Source organism: Neofelis nebulosa, chromosome 1, assembly GCF_028018385.1.
Source record: "Neofelis nebulosa isolate mNeoNeb1 chromosome 1, mNeoNeb1.pri, whole genome shotgun sequence".
NCBI lineage: Eukaryota > Metazoa > Chordata > Mammalia > Carnivora > Felidae > Neofelis > Neofelis nebulosa.
In genome coordinates, this window is record NC_080782.1 from 83,830,954 (window position 1) to 83,849,654 (window position 18,701).

At 35.0% G+C, this 18,701-nt stretch overlaps 1 protein-coding gene and 1 long non-coding RNA gene across 2 annotated transcripts in view; one reads left to right on the forward strand and one right to left on the reverse strand.

The window, feature by feature from the left end:
* KIAA0825 (KIAA0825 ortholog) overlaps positions 1-12,355 on the forward strand; it is a 387,603-nt gene extending 375,248 nt beyond the window's left edge. The window contains exon 21 of the mRNA XM_058729962.1: positions 9,960-12,355. Coding sequence (XP_058585945.1) covers positions 9,960-10,077 — 118 coding nt within the window. The 3' untranslated portion in view covers positions 10,078-12,355. The remainder of the gene's footprint in view (positions 1-9,959) is intronic.
* The window catches only part of LOC131483772 (uncharacterized), a 48,022-nt gene that overhangs the window by 18,504 nt on the left and 10,817 nt on the right, over positions 1-18,701 (reverse strand). The window contains exon 2 of the long non-coding RNA XR_009248047.1: positions 9,749-9,801. This is a non-coding gene — a long non-coding RNA (uncharacterized LOC131483772). The remainder of the gene's footprint in view (positions 1-9,748; positions 9,802-18,701) is intronic.

Below are 18,701 nucleotides of genomic sequence, written 5' to 3' on the forward strand. Positions count from 1 at the left end.
TATAGATGGGAGAAAATTCAAGATGGCTTCATAGGAAGAACCTGAGAGCACCTCCTCCCACAGATAACTATGGAGGAATTTGGAATCATTTCCTCAGAAAAAAACCTGAAAATGGATAAACGGCCTCCAAAATTAGAGACAGAAAGGCAGCACTGACATGGGTAAGAGTGACAGACACAAGTTCTCACCAAAAAAAGAAAAAGCCCAACCCAGGTGCAGTGATCTATAACTGAGAGGGATCTCAAGAACACAGAACACTTCCCTTAGGCATTTCAACTCTTAGGTCCTTCACAGGAGAGACAACACTCTAAAAAGCCAGGTTTTGACAACTAACAGGGATTATAACCAGAAAAATCATAGTTTTAGGGAATGGAGAACCCACTCTTAAAGGGCTTGTGTGCAGTCTAACTGGCCCTAGGAACCAGCAATAAAATGCCAGTTGGAAAAATGCCTAGAACATAGGTGTTAGTCCAGGAACATCTGCCAGTCAGGTGGAAAACTGCTGAGACAATGGGGATGGAAACACTGTCAAGCACCACTTTTGTGGTCATATTCTACCATGCTCAGCCAAAGCCGCTACTACTCATACTCGAAGGTGCTAATGTTGGTAGGGCTGCCTGCTGACAACCCTGCCAACAACTGCAGCAGCACCCGTAGTACCCCAGAAGGATGGGTGGGCCTAGGAAAGCCCCACCCACCACAGCAGCCCCAACCAGCTGGTGGTGGCAGAGGGTGAGGAGTGGAATGTGACAGCCCTGCCCACTACTGAAGCCCAGGACAGCGTGGTCAAGGGAAAAGCCCCACACACTACAGCAACCCCAGCCAGCTGAGCCACAGAGAGAAATCTAACCAGCTGCAGTGACCTAGCCAGCCGGGCCAAGGGAAGAGTCCCAACCACCACCATCATGCCAGGCTGGCACACAAACTAACCCAGGAAATGTCCCCTTGAGCACCTGATTCTCGTGGCCAAGGGAGAGTGTACTTCTGGGGCCCACAGGACACTTCCTACACAAGGAAACCCCTTCAAGACCGGAGAGGTAGCCAGTTTGCTGAATACATAGAAATAGAGACAGAGAATCAAGCAAAATGAAGAGACAGAGAAATGTATTCCAAAAAAAAGAACAACAAAAACGCAGAAAAAGATCTTAATGAAATGGAGGTAAATAACTGACATGATAAAGAATTCAAAATAATAGTCACATAGATACAGAACTCAGGAGAAGAAACTGATGAACACAGTGAGAACTTCAACAAAGAGAGAGACAATATAAAAAACTACCAATCACAGCTAAAGAATACAAGAGCTAAAATGAAAAAATATACTAGAGGGAATCAACAGCAAATCAGATACAGAAAAGCAGATCAGTGACCTGGCAACAGATAGTAGAAACTACCCAATCAGAATCAAGAAAATCAGCAAAAAGAAAAAAAAGTATTTGAAAAAACAAGAGTTTTGAGGGCTATCAGGGACAACATCAAGCTTGCTAACAATGACATAGGAATCCCAGAAGAAAAAGAGAAAGGGGCAAAAAACTTACTTGAAGAAATAATGTCTGAAAACTTCTCTAACTTGTGGAAGAAAACAGATACCTAGGTCCAGGTAACATGGAGTTCCAAACTAGATTAACCCAAAGAGAGCAACTTCAAGACACATAATTAAAATGTCAAAAATTAAAGATAAGAGAGAATCTTAAAAACAGTAAGAGAGAAAAACAACTAGTTATATACAAGGGAGCTCACATAGGCTACCCCCTGATTTTTCAGCAAAAGCTCTGCAAGCCAGAAAGGAGTGGCATGATATCTTCAAAGTGCTGAAAGGAAAAAACGTAAAACCAAGAATATTCTACCTGGCAAAGTTTAAACTTGAAGGAAAATGAAAGAGTATCCCAGACAAGCAAAAGGTAAAGGATTTCATCACTACTGAAACAGCCTTACAAGAAATGCTAAATTAAAGCAGAAAAAGTCATAACTAAAAATAAGAAAATATATGAAAGTAAAAGAAGTCTCTCTGGGAAAGGCAATTATGTAATAAATGTACTGAACCATTCACTTATGAAGCTCATACAAAGTTTAAAAACAAAAGTACTGGGGCACCTGGGTGGCTCAGTTGGTTGAGCATCTGACTCATGATTTTGGTTCAGGTCATCATCTCATGGTTCATGGTTTACGATTCATGGGTTTGAGCCGTGAGTCAGTGACAGTGTGGTTCCTGCTTGGGATTCTCTCTGTCCCTATCTCTCTGCTCCTTTCCCATCTTCAAAATAAATAAGTAAACTTAAAAAAAACCCCACAAAATTACTAAAACCAACGATAACTATAATAATTAGGTAAGGGATATATAAAATAAAAAGATGTAAAATATGATGTCAAAAAAAGGGGGGTTAGTAAAAATGTGCTTTTAGAATGTAAATGAACTTGAGTGACTGTCAACTTAAACTAGGTTGCCATATATATGTATATATATATGCTATCATATATCAATTTCATGATAAACACAAACCAGAAACCTACAATAGATACACAAAGAAATATAGCAAAAGGAATCTAAATATTATACTAAAAAAAAGCATCAAACTGCAAGAGAAGGAACAAAAGGAACTACAAAAATAGCCAGAAAAAATTAACAAATTGAATAAGTATATATCTATCAATAATTACTTTAAATGTAAATGGACTAAATTCTCCAATCAGAAGTCATAGGATGGCTGAAGGGATAAAACAAAATAACAACAACAACACCAAAATAAAAAAAAAAAAAAAACACAAAAGACCAAATCTAAATGATGCCTACAAGAGATTCACTTCAGATCTAAATATACACACATACTGAAAGTGAAGGGATGGAAAAAGATATTTCATGCAAATACAAACAAAAAGAAAACTGGTTAGCAATAATTATAATAGAGTTTAAAACACTGCAACAAAAGAGAGAGAGAAGTACATTATCTAATGACAAAAGGATCAATCCAACAAGAAGATATAACAATTGTAATTATCTCTACTCTCAAAATAGAGCACCTAAATATGTAAAGCAAATATTAAGAGACATAAAAACAGAAATTGATAGTAATACAATAGTAGGGGTGAGTTTAACACTACCTTACATTATTGGATAGATCATCCAGACAGAAAATAAGCAAGGAAACATTGGCCTTAAATGACACAGCACACCAGATGGAATATAATATTCCATCCCAAAACAGCAGAATACACATTCTTTTCATGTACACATTTCAAAATGCAACAATTTCCAGAGTGGACCACATGTTAGGCCATAAAAAAAGTCTCAATAAATATAACAAGATTGAAATCATATCAAGCTGCTTTTCAGACCACAATAGGATAAAATTAGAAATCAATTACAAAAAGAAAATTGGAAAAAACCAAAAACATGTAAAGACTAAACAACAAGCTATTAAACAATCAATGGGTTAATGAAGATAAGGGGAAATGTAAAAATACTTTGAGACAAATCAAGTGGAAGCACAATGTTCCAAAACCTAAGGGATATAGCAAAAGCAGTTCTAAGAGGGAAGTTCACAGAGATATAAGCTTACTCCAAAAGACAAGAAAAATCTCAAACAACCTAACTTTATACCTAAAGGAATATAGAAAAAGAAAAGCAAACAAAGACCGAAATTATCAGAAGGAATGAAGCAATAAAGTTCAGAGAGGCAATAAATTAAATGCAGGAAAAAGAAAAGATCAATGAAACTAAGAGCTGATTCTTTGAAAAGATAAAACTGATAAACTTTTCCAGACTCCTCAAGAAAAAAAGAGGCCCCAAATAAAGTCAGAAACAAAAGAGAAATTACAGCATATACCACAGAAATATGAATGATCATGATACTACTGTGAACAATTATACACCAACTAACTGGACAACCTAGAAGAAATGGATAAATTCCTAGACATGTACAATCTTCTAAGATTGAATCATGATAAAAAATAGAAAACCTAAGTAAACTAATCACTAACAATAAAATTGAATCAGTATTCAAAAAAATCCCAACAAATAAAAGTCCAGGATCACAGGGCTTCACCTGTGAATTGTACCAAAAATTTAAGAGTTAATAAGATGAACATAAGGGAAGGCAGACAAAAATAATATAAAAACAAGGAGGGGGACAAAACATAAGAGACTCTTAAATACAGAGACAAACTGAGGGTTACTGGAGGGACTGGGGATAGAGGTTTGGTCTAAATGGGTAAGGGTCATTAAGGAAGACACTTGTTGGGATGAGCACTGGGTGTTACACATAGGGGATGAATCACTGGAATCTACTCCTGAATTCATTATGCTAACTAACTTGGATGTAAATAAATTAATTAAATTAAAAAAAAAACAAATAAACAAGAGTTAATACCTATCCTTTTCAAATTATTGCAGAAAATTGAAAAGAATACTTCCAAACTAATTTTATAAGACTAGAACTACCCCGATACCAAACAAGACAAAGAGACTTACAAAAAAAGGCCAATATCCCCAATGAACGTAGATGAAAAAATCCTCAACAAAATATTATCACACCGAATTCAGCAATACATTAAAAGGATCATACACCGTGATCCAATGAAATTTATTCCAGGGATGTGAGGATGGTTTAACATTAGTGAATCAATCAATGTGATAAAAACATTAATAAAATGCAAGATAAAAATCATATCATCTTAATAGCTGCAGAAAGAGCATTTAACAAAACTCAACACCCATATGATAAAAACCTTCAACAAAGTGGGTATAGAGGGAATATACCTCAACATAATAAAGGCCATATGTGGTAAACTCAAAGCTAACATAATACTCAATGTTGGAAAGTTGAAAACTTTTCCTCTAAGAACAGGAAAAAGACAAGGATGCCACTTTAATTCAACATAGTATTGGAGGTCCTAGCCATAGAATTTAGGCAAGAAACAAAAATGAAAGGCATAAAAATTGAAAAGGAAGAAGTAAAACTGGCACTATTGGCCGATGATTTAATGCTATATATAAAAAAGTTGGAAAGACTCTTAGAATTAACTACTAGAATTATTAGAATTAACAAATGGATTCAGTAAAGTTGCACGATAAAAAACATACAGAAATCTTTTGTGTTTCTATACACTTATAACAAACTATAAGAGAAGAAATCAATCCCATTTACAACTGCATCAAAAAGAATAAAATACTTAGGAATAAATTTAAACAAAGAGGCAAAAGACCTGTACTCTGAAAACTATAAGACAGTGATGAAAGAAACTGAAAAGAACATAAATAAATGGAAAAATATATCATGCTTATGGATTGGAAGGAGATTATTGTTAAAATGTCCACACTACCCAAAGCAATCTACAGATTCAAGGGAATCTCTGTTAAAATACCAATGGCATTTTTCACAGAACAAGAACAAATAATCTTAAAATTTTTATGTAACCACAAAAGACTCTACGTAGCCAAAGCAATGTTGAGAAAGAAGAATGAATCTGTAGGTACCATGCTCCTTAATTCAAACTATACTACAAAGCTATAGTAATCAAAACAGTATACTACTGGCAAAAAAAGAGACACAAACATCAATGGAAAAGAATTGACATACCAGAAATTAACCCATGCTTATATGGTCAATTAGTCTATGACAAAGGAGACAAGAATACAGTGGGGAAAGGAGAGTCTCTTCAACAAATGGTGGTGGGAAAATGGGACAACTACAAGCAAATCAATGAAACTGGACCACTTTCTAACACCATATATAAAAATAAACCCAAAATGGATAAAAGACTTAAGTGTAAGACATGAAACCATAAAACTAGAAGAAAACATAGGCAGCAAGCTCTCTGACATCTGTCTTAGCAATATTTTTTTTTGGATCAGTCTCTTCAGACAAGGACAGCAAAAACAAAAATTTTTAAATGGCACTACATCAAACTAAAACCAACAGAGCAAGAATGCAACCTGCTGAATGGGAGAAGATATTTGAAAATAGTATCTCCAATAAGGAATATCCAAAACATTAAAAAAAAAAACCCTCAAAACTCACTATAAAAAAAACAAAACTCTTTGATTAAGAAATGTGAAGAGGACCTGAATAGATATTTTTCCAAACACATACAGATGGTCAACAGACATATGAAAAGATACTCAACATCACTATCATCAGAGAAATCCAAGTCAAAACCACAATGAGATGTCACCTCACACCTGTCAAAATGGCTACTATCAAAAAGACCAGAAATACCAAATGTTGACAAGGATGTGTTGAAAAGAGAATCCTTTTGCAATGTTGGTGGGAATGTAAAGTGGTGTGGTCACTATGAAAAGTAGTAGAGAAGTTCCTTAAAATATTGAAAATAGAGGGGCGCCTGGGTGGCTCAGTTGGTTAAGTGTCTGACATCGGCACAGGTCATGATCTCACAGTTCGTGAATTCGAGCCCTGCATCAGGCCCTGTGCTGACAGCTCAGAGCCTGGAGCCTGTTTCAGATACTGTGTCTCCCCCTCTCTCTGCCCTTTCCCTGCTAACACTGTCTCTCTTCCTCAAAATAAGTAAACATTAAAAAAAAATTGAAAATAGAACTACTATATGATCTATCATCAATTCCACTTCTGGGTATTATCTGGAAAAAAATGAAAACACTAACCTGAAAATTATGCACCCCCATGTTTACTACAGTATTATTTACAACAGCCAAGATATGGAAGCAACCTAAGTGTTCAGAGATAGATCAAATGGATAAAGATGTGGTATGTATATATACAATGGAACATTACTCAGCCATTAAAAAAACAAAATCTTTCCACTTGCGACAAGATGGATAGACCTAGAGGTATTATGCTAAGTGAAGTAAGTCAGAGAAAGACAAATATCATATGGTTTCACTTATCTGTGGAATATGAAAAGCAAAACAAATGAACAAAACAGAAACAGACTCATAATATAGAGAATAAACTGATGGTTGTCAGGGGGGAGGCGGGTGCAGGCTTTCCACCTGGTAAAATAACTGGTGAAATAATTGAAAGAGATTAAGAGGTGCAATCTTCCAGTTATAAAATAAATAAGCTATGGGGATGTATTGTACAGCAGAGGGAATATAGTCAACAATATTGTAATAGGTGGTAACTAGACTCAGCCTGATGATTTTGTAATGTACATAAATATGAAATCAATATATTGTACACCTGAAACTAATATAATGCCAATCATACTTCAAAAAAGAAACTTATAGATTTGAAATAAAATAGTACTTGAGATAAACATACATTTCAAATCTCTAATGCTTTATTCAATTAAGGTGAAATTATTAGAGAAAATGTAGTTTGAATATTATTTTTTTTCCTATCTCTGTCAAAATTTCTTATTCTCACATGAAATGATTTCTTCTTAATAAGCACCAGGCAAATATAAAAAGGCTGTGATAGATAAATTATGTTGCTTACGATCATTAATTACTAACAGCTCAATTATACTGTTAGGTGCCTACAATTCTCATGAAGCTTCAAAAATCCTTATCTTGGATTCTATTATGTATACAATTCATTTAAATTACATTAATTATACAGATATTTAAATGAAGCAGAGATTGTGCTTCCAATTTTCACAAGTAGAGACAATGATCAAAATATTTATGTACATATTACATATTTTGTTCTGTTGACAGTCATAAAATAATTCATTTACTCAGTACAATATTAGCACCTTTTCCATGGAATAAAAAAGGCAAACCTAATTTTTCATGTTTGGATTTCTTTAAATTATTTACATTAATTTTAGAGAGTTCTTTTTTTCTTTTTTTAAATATCTAGTCCAATTTGGTCAACATTTTTCAGGAAATAAAATGTTCAAACTATTTTTAACATTAATGAATGATACCTGTAAAATGGTTTTAAAATTATGCTGAGTGCCTCATTTGTAAGTCTAAACTCTAGAGCCTGACTCCTTGATTTCAATCCAAAGATACCTGGACAAGTGACATTAACAGTATATCTCAGTTTACCCCTCTGTACAATGGGAACAACAACATTTTCTAGTACAGATTTAAAGAGTGATATGTCATATGTTTAAAACAATGCCTAAGACATAGTGCTATTTAAGTACTTTGTTATTAATATATTCCTTCTTGGAAGGAGTTCAACTTAATATGAAAATTAATGAAAACCAAGTTCACCTGTATAAAATGAGTAATGACAGTTTTTATCTTTAAAACTCCATGAAAATAGTAGAAAGTACCTTGTAGGCTAAACTGTAAAATTCTAATTACTGACCTAAGGAGAACTGCCCCTTGTCACACGACTGAACAGTGTAGCAGTGAAAAATCTCTTTGTCCTTCAAGTTGTTATTAAAACCTATATGACCAATGACCTAACTCTGACCATATGGGAATGTATAGAGAAATTAAGACAACCATAAATAATAAGTTTTTAGATCCACCGAAGGTTGGGGCTAGGATATGAGGAGAATCCCAGGCAGACAATGATGAAGATATGCAAATTAAACCCATGTCTAATCCCTCAGATAATTCCATCTTTCTCTCCACTCTTCTTTCTTGCTTTATAATAAACCACCTCCTAGGACTGGTCAGGGCATATTGAACCCAACACTCCAAGAAAACCCATATGAAAGAAAACAAGGATCCCAGTAGGAGGTTTCTATGGAAAATGAAATGTCCTTGCTTTCTTTTCATTGAAGAAAATCAGAATGATCCCATTCCAAACTCAATATATTTTCTTCATGTATGACAAACTCTTATCCAGGAGTTCTGACTATAATAAAACAGTGGGCTTCTGGAAGACATTCAGTGAACAGGTACTTGCTTGTTAGAATTTCTATTCCCTTATAGCAGAGAGTCTTTTAGGATATATATCTTCTTAGGGTGTTTTAGGATTAAGACATTGGATTTATAATTTTTTTTTTTTTTTAACGTTTACTCATTTTTGAGACAGAGAGAGACAGAGCATGAATGGGGTAAGGTCAGAGAAAGAGGGAGACACAGAATCCGAAACAGGCTCCAGGCTCTGAGCCATCAGCACAGAGCCCGACGCGGGGCTTGAACTCATGGACTGCGAGACCATGATCTGAGCCGAAGTTGGACACCCAACTGACTGAGCCACCCAGGCGCCCCAAGACATTGGATTTAAAATCCATTTATGACAGCATGTCATAGTGGATGGCCTGGGGATTGGTAGAAATAGGAGTGAGGAAAAGAGAAAGAAAATATATGCAGAGGATTCATTGTTGGATTGCTAGGTTAATGTTGGCCAGTCCTGGGGAAGTGGCATACATGAAAGAGAAAGGAGAAGGAGGAATTAACTGGACTTGGGTTATTGTGCTAGTTACTTTAAAGGTTATATTCATATACATTTTCATATTCTACCATTTTGTTCTGTATCTGTCAATCACCCAAAATTAGAGTATTTAATCTCTCTTCTTTAGCCAAATCCCCATTGAATTTTCCTAACAATTTGCTGCTTTTCTTGGGTCATTTTAACTTGATTACTTCAAATCTTATATTATTTCTAGGAATAGACTGACCTGCCTTTAATATACAGTATATTCAAGTGAGCTAAATATTCTTGCTGCTGAAGTCTTCCTGGAGAATCTCTCTGCAGCTTAAAGCCACTGATATGCTGATCAGTGGGGAAAAATACTATGGAAAATATTTACTTATTAATTGCGAATTCTAGGTTTTATTTATATGCATGCATATCCTAGTAAAGCATATACATTTTTTAAATTAACATATTCAGAAAACTCACTTAATATTTTAAAACTTTACCTTGGAGTAGAACTGGTTTGACTCCACTTTCCTCTCCCATTCTCTGTCCCAATCTGCAAGAGCAGTGACAGTGAACTTTGGTGCTGGAGAGGCAGTCAGTAGAAGACAGATGCCTCAGTAAACCAGTGATAGAGTATTCAAGCCTTGAATAACTGAGTGTTGACTATAGTTTGGAAGTTACAAAAATACTAAAATGTGATTTTTCTTTTAGGTGGGAAATGAGAAAGAATGAAAGACTAGAAGAGGAAGAAAAAGCAATGCTGGAACATTTAAAACAATTTTGCACCATCCAGAACTCTTCTGTCTCAGATAACACAGAGGAACCATAATCTGCAGAAAACAGCAACAGCTTTATTTTAGGAAATAATCACATGTAATGGAGTAGGATTTTTACTACAGTCAGAATGAACCTCAGATGTGCTGTGAAGCATGAAACCAATAACTGAGTAATCTCTGAAATGAAAAGGAATACACCACATAAAGAATAAAGTGCTACACATTTTTTACTTTAAAAATAATTTCAAATGTTTTTCTTTCCTCAGTTCTCTTTATATAACTGCTGCCATCTCGTGTTCCCTTTGAATTATATTTTTTTTCTTCTTTCAGTCTTGAAGTATCTATGACAACAGACAAAATGTTTGGAAATCTTTTCCCTAAGGATTTTTAAATACAGCATTTGGATGTTAAGTTGAATGGAGTAACATAGCCCCTTGAGGGTTGTCTGAAAATTTCAATTTAGTTTTATAGCTGTAGCCCAAGTCCAGGTCTTAGCGACTTTTAAAACCCACCAATGTACCAGCCTCCTTTTCCAAAGCCACTTCCTCAGGCGGTTTATCTTAACCAGCAAAACATTCTCCTAATATATAACTTTAGTCCTATCTCTGCCTATAATGGTTTTCAAACATCATATTTAAACTTTCAATCATATGCTTTCAGATCCTATACCCAATGTCTCCATGTTCAGGCAACTGCCTGTTATCCTCTTGGTTCAAGCCACACACTTACCATTTTCCCCAACTGGAAACCATCTTTCTCCCCAAATAACATTTAAAACTCATTCCAGCAATCCCATAGTTTCTGTTACTTCTCTTATTTCTATTACACTCACACACTCACACACACACACACACACACACACACACACACACACACACAATGGAATGTGTTCTAGAGCCCTCACATCAAGTTATAATTACTATACCCTTCCTATTAGTGCACGGTATTTGATTATAAAGACCTCAAAGGGTTTGTCATATGAAGTCTCCCTCTTTAAGGGGTTCCATAGTTTTGCCAAATACCTGCTCCAGAGTTATCCATCTAGTGGGTAATTAATACACTAATTAGTAAATAATTCAAACAGTTGTTTGAATGTCAATAAAAGAAGACAATTAGATTGTTGAGCAATCTGCAGGACATCTGGGAGAAGCCTTATCTATTTTAGACTATATGACATCGAACATTATGTTTCTGATGTTCTCAGATTGTCCATGTTCCCACATTCTGTGATTTTTATAAAATATGTGTAGGCTAGATAATTTCCAAAGGAAAGTACTTATGCATTTTTTAAAAAGTAAAATCTTAGAATGCAGAGGAGGCCACCTTAGAAAATCTCTTGCATTATTTCCTACATAAAAACATATAAATGGCCATGTAGCCAGCTGTCTACCAAGTAACACATTTTATTTCTATAAAATGTACTTTGTTGGTTAGTATAATCATGAACTAAATGTTTTAAGACAATGTTGAAATAATTTCTAAAACTTCTATACAGACAATTTAGAAATGGTAAGAAATATTTATGAGAATTGAACTTTGCACCTAATCTTACCTATGAACACTAATCTTACCTATAGTAACACTGTAACAATCAACTGAAGACAACAATTTTCTTTCTTCAGCTTCATGATGGTTTGTGTAAATCTGCACACTATATTTTATTAGAATAGACACTAAAATAGAAAGTCAAAATAAAAATAAACTGAACCAATAAACTAAATAATCTTATAAAGTAAAATATTTCATATTTGGGTTCTTTGTCTTCTAATATATTTAAAGATCATCTTTTAACTTTTTTTTTTTTTACTGAATCTGTACATTTCTATGATAATGCTAAGAAGTGACTTATTTCCTCTAGAAAAAATTTCTTAATGGCTCCATTTAAAGAGAAATAAGAATAGTAAGGGGAGAAAGAGATGAGGAGGAAGGAGAAAAATGTGAAAAACAGAAGAGTTTACAGATGAATTCTCTTCTATATTTGCTCAGTGAGATTACTGTAGCCAGTGGAAGGAAATTTATAATTGGGAATATTAAATGACAAAACATTGGTTTATCAGATTATTTTGACTTTATACTCAACATGTTTCTTAAAATATGAAAAGAATGGTATTTAAAAAGTTATTCTTTCTCATGTTTATTTTGCATTTGTGTAACTTAACAGCAGCAATTAAGCCTAATACTTTATTAGTCCCAATACGCTTATTGCAAAAATATTATCTTCCTTCTGTGTTCTGTTTAACTGTATTTTTATGTAATTATAAAGATGTATCTAGTTTATCGGTTACTATGTGAAAAAGTATGAATTTTTAATAAAATATAGATAATAATCTATATTTCAAGTATTTTACATTTTTGTCATCACTACCAAATACTCTTTATAGAACTATCTACCAAGAAATATGAAAAATAAATCACTTATTTTGTCTACCAATAGGTGCTTACCCAAAGTGTTCTATTACCCCAGTTCACATATTCCTGAGTCAGAGAGACCTTCTGGTAATTTTTAATTAGCATTTCTTATTATAAAAACTCTTTAAGATTTTTGAATGCTTTTCATTATGCTTGAAATATTTCATAATTAAAAACAAAAAAAAAGCTGTATTCAGACTTCTAAAGGAAAGAAATCTGGTCACATACTACAACAGGGATGAATATTGAGGACATTATGCTAAGTGAAATAAGACAGAAAAAAATATATACTGTATGATTCCACTTATATAGGGTAGCTAAAGTAGTCAAATTTATAGAGACAGAAGGTAGAATGCTAGTTACTTGGGGCTAGGGAAAAGAAGAGATGTTTAATGAGTACAGAGTTTCAGTTTTACAAGATGGAAAAGTTCTGGAGCTCTGTTTCACAACATTGTGAATATACTTAACACTATTCAACTATATACTTAAAAAAGGTTAAGATGGTAAGTTTTATGTTACATGTTTTTTACCACACACACTTCCCCAGAACTGCTATATGTAGAAATTCCATTGCAAAATGCCTAACAAGATGCCTGAAAGCTCTTAATTTTTATTGGGAATCACGAGACCAATATATCCAGCATCAGTTATTATTCCACACAATGACAAAACTATCTGGTTTGCCTTTGAGAAATGTTTTCAATAGCACCATCAGTAAAGCAATAAACACTTGTTTGTCAAGAATTTACAGAATTCAAAACCTTATAAAAAACACTTTTCCTTTCAAAATATTATAATTACTTGCACACATAAAGACTTGTATTATGGGGCGCTTGGGTGGCTCAGTTGGTTAAGTGTCTGACTTCAGCTCAGGTCAAGATCTCGCAGTTTGTGAGTTCAAGCCCCATGTCAGGCTCTGTGCTGATAGCTTGCTTAGAGCCTGGAGGCTGCTCCGGATTCTGTCTCCCTTTCTCTCTGCCCCTCCCCCACTCACACTCTCTCTCAAAAATAAACATTAAAAATTTTTTTAAGTTAAAAAAAATAGAAAAAAAGACCTGTATTACTTACCAATTACTGTCCAAAATTACTGACATAATTTGGCAGCTTAAAATAATATACATTATCTCACAGTCTCTTGTGTCAACTGTTTTGTGCCTGGGCATGGTTTAGGATATAACACAGTTGCAATGAAAGTATAAGCTAGGGTTGTGGTCTCATCTGAGGCTCAACTGGGGAAGGATCCACTTCAAAGCTCACATGGTTGTTGACAACATTCATTAGCCTGCAGACTATCAGACTAAGGACCTCAGTTACTTGCCATGTGTGTCTTCCCATAATGGCCTCCTTCTTCCTCAGAGCCAGCAAGGGGAAAAGAATCTCCTTGAAAGATTAATGTTATTGGGGCACCTGGGTGGCTAAGTTGGTTAAGCATCTGACTTCACCTCAGGTCATGATCTTGTGGTTTGTGGGTTCGAGCCCCATGTTGGGCTCTGTGCTGACAGCTCAGCCTGGAGCCTGCTTTAGATTCTCTGTGTCCCCCTCGCTCTGCCCCTCCCCTGCTCATTCTCATTCTCTCTTTCTCTCTCTCTCAAAAATAAACATTAAAAGAAAGATCAATGTTACAACTCTATGTAATGTAATCAAACACATGTAACTATGCACATTCTATCACCTTTAACAAATTCTAATGGTCAAAAGCAAAACACTCTTCCTGCCCATGCTCGGGGGAAGGGAACACACAACAGCATGGATGCCAGAAAGTGAGTTTGATGGATGGGAGTCACTCTGCAGTCTATCCACCACAAATTGGAATTTAGGCACTGAATATCCTTTATGAGGGTAACCATGTTGAGAAGTGGAAGTAGAGATGGGCTACAGATAAAGAGCCAGGACTTAATATTTACTGCCACTTATCAAGCAGCTACAGTAAACCAGGCTTTTTGCAAGACAATATATATAAAATAGCCAATTAAATTCTTTCTAAGCCCCTGTTTAGAATTTTATTGAGACTCCCACTTGAGATAATAAGAAAATGAGTTATAGAAATATGAAAAAACTGACTCAGATTTTAAATGAAAATGCACAGTGAGGTTCTAGTCAAGATGGCCATGTAAAAAGATCCCGAACTCACCTCCTCCCATGACACACTGAATCTACAGCTACCTATGGAACAATTTCCTTTGGAATAAAACCCTAAAAACTAACTAAGAAACAACTACACATCAGGCAAATGAGAAAAACCACATCAAAGTGGGTAGGAAAGACTGAAACACATGCTCACCATAAAATCTACCCCGGCTTGATAACACACAGTCAAGAGGGAACTCAAAAACCACAGCTTCTTCCTAAGGAGTGAAGGGTTTGAACCTCAAATAGGGCACTTCAACTTTTAAGACCTGCAGCTAAGAGATGAGCCAAAACATCTGGCTTTGAAAAAACAACGGGGCTTGCATATACAAGACCCACAATCTACAGTGATCTGAGAAAAGAGTCTTAACAGACTCACACACTCAACACTTAACCTGCTCCACACTGCTCAGAAGCAGCTGATCCTGACCAGACTTTATGGTAAAGAATCTCATTTGTTCATAAAAAGACAGCGCAATGCATTGTACTTGTGAGTTGTTCAAAAGTGTAGGCATTCCCCCATCCCCAAAGTGGGCACCATCATTACACCCCACTATGTTTCTCTCCAATCTGTGGGCACCTTTTTTTTTTTCTTTCCATGGGTCCCACACCTTTACAAATCCTCAGCCTTGCTCTAGCCAATGTGTGCCATCTACACACTCTCCCTTTGCATACTATCTCCCAGAGGGGAACTTTTACACCTGTTTGGTGCCCCAATTTTTATGACTGCCACCAAAGGGATGCTCTTTCATTGCCTGACTTTGGAGGTGGGTGGGGTGAGTTGTGTTCCTGGATCACAGAAAAGAAAAAAAGAGGACTCTTGCTTTGGATTATGTCTCCCTCTCTCTCTCTGCTCCTACCCGCCTCACACTCTGTCTGTCGCTCTCAAAAATGAATCAACATTAAAAAAAAAAAAGAAAAGAAAAAGAGAGGAGTCAATAAACACATCAGAAATGAAAAAGGAGACATTACAACAGATATCACGCAAATACAAAGGATCTCATAAGAGACTACTATGAAAAATTACTCATGAAAAGATTTGGCAATCTAAAAGAAATGGATAAATGTCTTAAAAAAACAAAACAAGAAAAATTACTAAGGATGATTCACAAAGAAATAGAAAATGGGAACAGACCAATTACTAGTAAGGTGATTGACTCAATAATCACAAACCTTCCAATAAACAAAGTCCAGGACCAGACTGACTACCTGGTGAATTCTACAATCCTTCAAAGAAGAATTATTACCAATCCTTATCAAGCTCTTCCAAAAAAATAGAAGAGGAAACACTTCTAAATTCATTTTATAAGGCCAGTATTACCCTGATACCATAATCAGAGAAGGATGCCACAAAAAATTACAATCTAAATTCTCTGATGAGCATAGTAGCAAAAAATGTCAATAAAATATTAGCAAACTGAATTCAACAATACATTAGCAGGATCATACAACATGATCCAGTGGGGTTTATTCCAGGGATGCAAGGAAGGTTTAACATCTGCACATAAACCAATGTGATATACCACATTAACAAAATGAAGGATAAAAATCATGATTTAAATAGTTACAGAAAAAAGCATTTGACAAAATTCAACATCAATTTGTGATAAAATCTGAGGGAATTCACCTCAACATAACAAAGGCCATATATGACAAGCCCACCACAAACATCATACTCAATGCTGAAAAGCTCAAAGCTTTTCTTCCGAAATCAGGAATATGACAATGATGCAACTCCTGCCACTTTTATTTAGCATAGAATTGGAAGTCCTAACTACAGAAATTAGGCAAGGGAAAAAAAAGCCATTCAAATCAGAAAGGAAGTAAAACTATCACTATCTGCAGATGACATAATGTTATATACAAAAAATCCTAAAGACTACCAAAAAACTTTTTGAATTAATCAACAAATTCAGTAAAGTTGCAGGATACAAAATCAATATGCAAAAATCTGTTTAATTTTTATACAATAATGAACTATCAGAAAGAGAAATTAAGAAAATAAACCCATTTTTGATCCCATCAAAAATAGTAAAATACCTAAAAATAAATTTAGCCAGAGAACTACAAGATCTGTGCACTCAGAACTCTAAGCCATTAATAAAATAAAAGACACAAATAAATGAAAAGATATTTTGTGCTAATGGATTGGAAGAAAAAGCATTGTTAAAATGCCCATAACACCCAAAGCAAGCTACGGAATCAATGTAATCCTTATCAAAGTACTGATGATTATTTTCATAAAAAAATGAATATTTTGAATAGAACTATAAAATACCCTGAATATCAAAAGCAATCTTGAGAAAGAACAACAAACCTGGAGGTATATTTCCTCATTTCAAATTCTATCACAAAGCTATAGTTATCAAAACAGTATGGTATTGGGATGCTTGGGTGGCTTAATCAGTTAAGTGTCCAACTCTTGATTTTGGCTCAGGTCTTAAACTCAGGGTTGTGAGATCCAGCCCTGCACTGGGCTCCATGCTGGGCATAGAGCCTGCTAAAGATTCTCTCCCTTTCCCCCTCACCCACTGAAATGTGCACATGCACTCCCCCCCACCCCCCAAACAACAACAACAACAACAACAACAATAACAACAACAACAACAAACGGTATGGTATTGGCAATAGAAGAGACACAAAAACCAATAGAACAGATTAGAGAGGACAGAAAGAAACCCGTGCTTATGTGCCTAATTAGTTTATAACAAAGAAGCCAACAATATACAATGGGAAATAGACAGTCTCTTCAATAAATGGTAATAGGAAAACTGGACAATCACATGCCAGAGCAAAACTGGACCCCTTATACTGTAAACAAGAATCAACTCATGGATTAAAGCCTTATGTAAGACCCAAACCATAAAACGTCTAATAGAAAATACAGGTGGTCAGTTCCTTGACATGTCTTTGTAATGATTTTTTAAATTTGGCACCAGAAGTAAAGGCAAAAAAGTAAAAAATAAACAAGTGAGACTACATCAAACTAAAAAGCTTCTGCAAAGCAAAGGAAGTCATCAAAATGAAAACGCAACCTACTGAATGGTTGATAATATTTGCATATTACATATCTGATAAGGGGCTAATATCCACAATATTTTAAAACTCATACAACTCAATAGCAGAAAATTTTTCGTTGAAAAACAGAAAATCTGAATAGTTTTCCAAAAACAAACGGATTGCTAAGAAATATGTGAAAAGATGCTCAACATCAGTAATCATCAGGAAAATGCAAATCAAAATCACAATGACATATAACATCACACCTGTTAGAATGCCCACTATCAAAAAAGTTTTAACAGACCAGAAACAACAAGTATTGGTGAGGGTGTCGAGAAAAGGGAACCCCTATGCACTGTTGGTGGGAATGTAAATTGGTGCTGCTACTGTGGAAAACAGTATGGAATTTCTTCAAGTGATTAAAAATAGGAATACCATAAGATCCAGCAATTCCACTTCTGGATATTTATCTGAGGAAAATTAAAGCACTAACAACAGCAAAAAATTGAGTCCCATATTCATTCCAGCATTATTTACAATAGCCAAGACATTGAAACAATCTTTAAGTGTCCAATGATTAATAGATGAAGAAAATGCATGCATGTGTGTGCACACACACAGGAATATTATTCAGCCAAAAAAGGAGTGAAATTGTGTCATTTGTGACAACATGGATGATCTTTTTCTCAGATGGAGAAACACACAAATACTGTATATCACTTTTATGTGGAATCTAAACCAAAACCAAAGAAACAATACACAAGCTCCTGGATACAGAAAACAATTGGTGATTGTAGAAATGGGACCAGATGGGCAAAATGGGTGAAGGGGCTCAGGAGGCACAAGCATCAAGTTATAAAATAAGACATGGGGTTGTAATGTACAATTGATGACTATATATAAAAATATTGTACTTCATACTGTAAGTTGCTGAGAGTAAATCTTAAAAATTCTCATCACAAGAAAAAAATTAACTATGTATGGTGAAGGATGTTAACTAGACTTTTTGTGGTAATCATCTCAGTATATACAAATATCAAATTATGTTGTGCACCTGAAACTAAAATGATGTTCTATGTCATTTAGATGTCAATTTAAAAAAAGAGATGCACAGCAAAGCCCAGACTTCAACACGCTACCT